We start from the raw sequence: 4,711 nt of genomic DNA on the forward strand, positions 1-4,711 counted from the left end.
GAATGCTCTCAAATACTTATGGTGAGGCCGCTATTAGTGAAAGAACGTGTCGTGAATTGTTTCAATGCTTCAAGAACGGTGATTTTGACGTCGAAGGCATAGCGGTGGAAGAGAGAAGGTTTTCGAAGATGCAGAATTGGAGGCATTACTTGATCAAGACTCGTGTCAAAATCAAGAAGAATTGGCACGATCATTGGGAGTGATTCAACAAGCCATTTCAAAACGCATCAAAGCCATGGGAATGATTCAGAAGCAAGGAAATTGGGTGCCGTACGAGTTGAAGCCGAAAAATGTTGAACGGCGTTTGTTTGCTTGTTAACAGCTGCTTGAAAAGCAAAGACGGAAGGGATTTCTGCATCGTATTGTGACTGGGGACAAAAAATGGGTTCATTACGATAACCCCAAGCGCAGAAAATCATGAGGAGTTCCCGGCCATGCTTTCACGTAGACGGCCAAACCGAATATTCACGGCTCCGTGAAAGTCTTTCACGCCATACTTTGTATTTGGTGGGACCAGCTCGGCGTAGTGTATTATGAGTTGTTAAAACTGTCTAAAACAATCACAGGCGATCGGTATCGAACGCAACTGATGCGTTTGAATCGAGAATTGAAAGACAAACTGCAGCAATACAACGAGAGACACGATAAAGTGATTTTGCAGCATGACAATACTCGACCCCATGTTGCGAAAGTGGTCAAGACATACTTGGAAACGTTGAAATGGGAAGTCCTACCCCACCCGCCGTATTCTCCAGACGTTGCTCCCTCTGACTATCACTTGTTTCGTTCAATGGCACTCGGCCTAGCTAACCAGCACTTCCGATCTTATGAAGAAGTAAAAAATTGGATCGATTCGTGGATCGCCTCAAAAGATGATCAGTTTTTTGTCGCGGGATTTGTACGCTGCCCGAAAGATGAGAGAAAGTAGTGGCCAGCGGTGGACAATACTTTGAATCATAAATGTATAACCAGTTTTTTACAATAAAGTCTCGAATTTCGGAAAAAAAGCGGCGAAAGCAAAGTTGTACACCTAATATAATGTTTGAATTGTTATAATTTTTCTTATTCGATCCAGCAGCGCCAAGTGTTTCTTTTTTAATTTTTTGTGGTAACACTTGAATGGACAAGGTAAAGCAATTTTGTCATAACGTTTTAAATAATGTTTTGAAGGAGAATTAAATAATACTACTATTTTAGTTGGAAGGGAAAATGTCTTTGAATGAATTGCGATATAAAAATTTCATATAAAAAGAATTAAAGTAATTTAGATCGGAATCTGAAAATCCTTCCATAGGAACATAAAGATATATACTTAGGTTTCATTGTACAAAAGTTAAAAATAGTACCACATGGATTATACTCATTATTTGATATGGTTGCTAAGGTAAAGTCGCCTATTATGGAATAGGCTCCTAAAAATAGCAGAGTTTCTGCTAAATTAAAAAGCGCATGTGGTTGATTCTGTCATAAACTTTTTACTCTTAGAGTGAAACCTATTTAGTAGAAAATTCATTATAAGATCATGCTTGTAGTCGTTGCAAGAAAGATTTTTGAAATGTCAAATTTTATTGAAGTTAGTCTTTAAATCTTGTTTTATTATATAAAAATAAACATTTGGCAATAAAGTCTGCATGCATTGTTAGAATAAGATCTTAATTGATAGGAAAACATGTGATATTGATTTGTTTAATTGTAAATATTTTAGATTTGATGATCGTAAAATATCGCACACAAGGCGTAAAAGTTGTAATATGAGATACTCAAGGTATTCCTAATTAATATGAGATCATTTAAATAATTCAATATACCAAAGCGTACTATGGAACGATATTTTAAAAGTGACGATTCTATTATTGTTAAAATTTTTCGTTCATGTACACGTACGCACGCGCGCGCGCGCGCGCCCACACACACACATCGAAAAATTATATAATTATTATGTATAACATTAAAATTTTTTATTGCTACTTTTATGTAATATAATAAAAGCGTATATAAAAAACTTATCTTTATTTTTTCCCTTAGTTTCCTGTTATGAGATACCACTTCATATTAGGAAACCCTTTTTTTTTGTTTTACGTGGGAGGAGAAAATCTTCGTATACCCCTTCCTGAGGGAGACCCTTTCGGGACACCCATCGGGAAGGGGAAGACCCCCGACAGCCCGTACCGTCGGGAGTGCCGGATTCGACCGCCTCGTAATCCCCGGGGTACAAGGTACCGCGGGGACGCGCCGAGACAGCCGCCTACCGACTAAAAACTCCCCCCTTTCCGTACTACCGCCACGACTTAAAAGAGGCAGCCCGGAACTGCAGTCCAGCATCTCGTCAGGCTACCTCCAAGTCCCGAGAGCCATCCGGCTCGCCACCGCCATTTTACGGGTTCCATCTCGATATGCTAGTTAGCCTGGTTACCGCTATTATCTATATACATACGTACTTACTACTAAGTCTAATTACCGCTATTATCTATTTACAGACTTACTGCTAGCAATGATCTATATACAATTCTATGTACACGAATCAAATCTATTGTCGCCTCCTTACCCCTCGTCGGAGTTATCGTCTATGGGAGGAGGAGGAAGGGGGAGGGCCGGGAGAACCGGCACTCCCTCGGGTCGATTAAGTCGCTCCCGCTCACGTGCCCGCTCGTCCTCCTCCTTTCTCCTCATTACCTCTTCGCAGAGACTCGCGAATACTCTCCATGCTTCAGGGGAGCGCACAATAGCCCTCACCACCGCTCTAAGGGTCCTATCTATCCCTATTATCTCCAGCAGGGCACCCCTCTGCTCCGCCCAAGCCGGGCAAAACAAAAGAGTGTGCCCCGCCGTATCATTAGCCGCGCGACAGAACAGGTATATCGGGGTGTCCCTTCGTCCTATCCTATAAAGATAGGACTCGAACACCCCGTGTCCCGCCATCACCTGTGTTACGCGGTAAGTGAGGGCGCCTTGCGCCCTCCCCGTCCACGCCTCCAAATCATCGCCAATGGCCTCTCGTATAATGGCGCCCGGCCCGCCTGGGGGCAGCTCCTCCAGCCGCCTGCCCCATCTCGAGATCGCCCTTCGACGCTCAAATTCGAGTAGGGCCGCGCTCGCGCCAGGGGCCACCGCACCATCCCTAGTGATAATCTCCCGTCTACGGAGATAAGACCTTCGCAGACGGTCCGCGGCAAGATCGAAAGGGACCATCCCCGAGAGGATGGCCGCAGCGACACCAGAGATGGTGCGATACCCCCTGATCACTCTTAGGGCGAGCTGCCTCTGCAGCCTCTCCACCCCCTTAACAATGCCACGGTCCACAGCCGCCGTCTGCGCCCAGATCGGGGCGCCGTACATGACGACCGACATAACCACCGACGCATACGTTCGGCGTCTTCGCTCGCCCGGTCCGCCAATATTGGCCATGATCCTCGCGAGGGAGGCCGCCATGCCCCACGCCTTGGGCATAAGTACCCGGAAGTGCTCCCGAAAGGTCCACCGCGAGTCCAGGGTTAACCCCAGGTATCTCACGGCGGAGCCGATCGAGACCACCTCCCCCCCGATACGGATGGCGGCACCCGCCGGAATATCGTCAGCAGCGAAGGCGACGGCCCCGGTCTTCGAGACCGACACCCTCAGCCCCAATCGCTCGATCGCCCGCACGACAGCCGTGACGCCTAACTCCGCCCTAATTCGTGCACTCTCGAAGCCGTCCGCAGTGGCTATCACCAGGGTGTCATCCGCGTAGCACAAGGTCGTGCACCCTATCGGTAGGTGTAGCCTCAATATCTCATCATATCCTACATTCCACAGGGTCGGCCCAAGGACCGAGCCCTGTGGAACCCCGCACGTCATCGGCTTGCGTATTACTACGTCCCTACGATTCACGTACGCCAAGCCACGCTCCGACAGATAATTGCCAATGATGCCCCGGAGATACCCCGGGACACCCTTTCTCTCCATCGCGTTCTTGATCACGGGCCAGGGGAGGGAGTTGAACGCGTTCGCTATATCGAGCGATACAGCGACTACGACTCCTCCCTCCCGTGTACCCTCCCTGACTCGCTCTCTAAGGCTCCAGACGGCGTCCATTGTGGAGCGGTGCCGCCTGAATCCATACTGCCCGTCCGCGATATCCCTGGTCTCCTCGAGGTATGAATGGAGCCTACCTACAATAACCCTTTCTAGCAGCTTACCCGCCTCGCTCAACAGGCATATCGGCCTGTACGACGACGGGGCCAGGTCAGGCTTCCCAGGCTTCTTTATTAAAACTAATCTGGCCTCCTTCCATTGTTGTGGAAAGCACCCCCCTCTGAGACACTCAGTGAAGCATCTGGCCCACGAAGGAGCCAGATGCCTCATCGTATTCTTAATGACGTTTCCCGCCACGCCGTCGGGACCCGGGGCCTTACCGGTCTTAACCCCTACACCGGCTTCTAGGACCTCAACTGGCGTCACCGCGTACTTGTTCGTCCATTCGAATGCCGACACTCCTCCCTGCGGGGATCGATCCGCAGGGAACAGTGTAGACACTATTTCCTCCACCGTCTCATAGGGAAGCACTTCCACCACGAACGCCTCTCCCGCGCGCAGTTTCCGCAGCACCACCCGGTAGAGAGTACCCCATGGATCTCGCTCAAGGTCGTCCACCATATCCCTCCAAAGTTTTACCTTGGAGCGAGTGATCGCCCTTCTAAGGTCCCGCCTTCTGTCGCGCAGCTCCTCCCAAAGT

At 48.7% G+C, this 4,711-nt stretch overlaps 1 protein-coding gene across 1 annotated transcript; it reads right to left on the reverse strand.

Annotated features, from left to right (window-relative positions):
- Window positions 1–2,541: 2,541 nt before the first annotated feature.
- On the reverse strand, window positions 2,542–3,429 carry LOC108758491 (uncharacterized). Its single transcript, XM_018503485.1, has one exon. It carries the CDS (start codon window positions 3,427–3,429, stop codon window positions 2,542–2,544), a length of 888 nt encoding a protein of 295 aa, XP_018358987.1.
- Window positions 3,430–4,711: the final 1,282 nt, after the last annotated feature.

This window comes from Trachymyrmex cornetzi, unplaced genomic scaffold, assembly GCF_001594075.2.
Source record: "Trachymyrmex cornetzi isolate Tcor2-1 unplaced genomic scaffold, Tcor1.1 scaffold1571, whole genome shotgun sequence".
Lineage (NCBI taxonomy): Eukaryota > Metazoa > Arthropoda > Insecta > Hymenoptera > Formicidae > Trachymyrmex > Trachymyrmex cornetzi.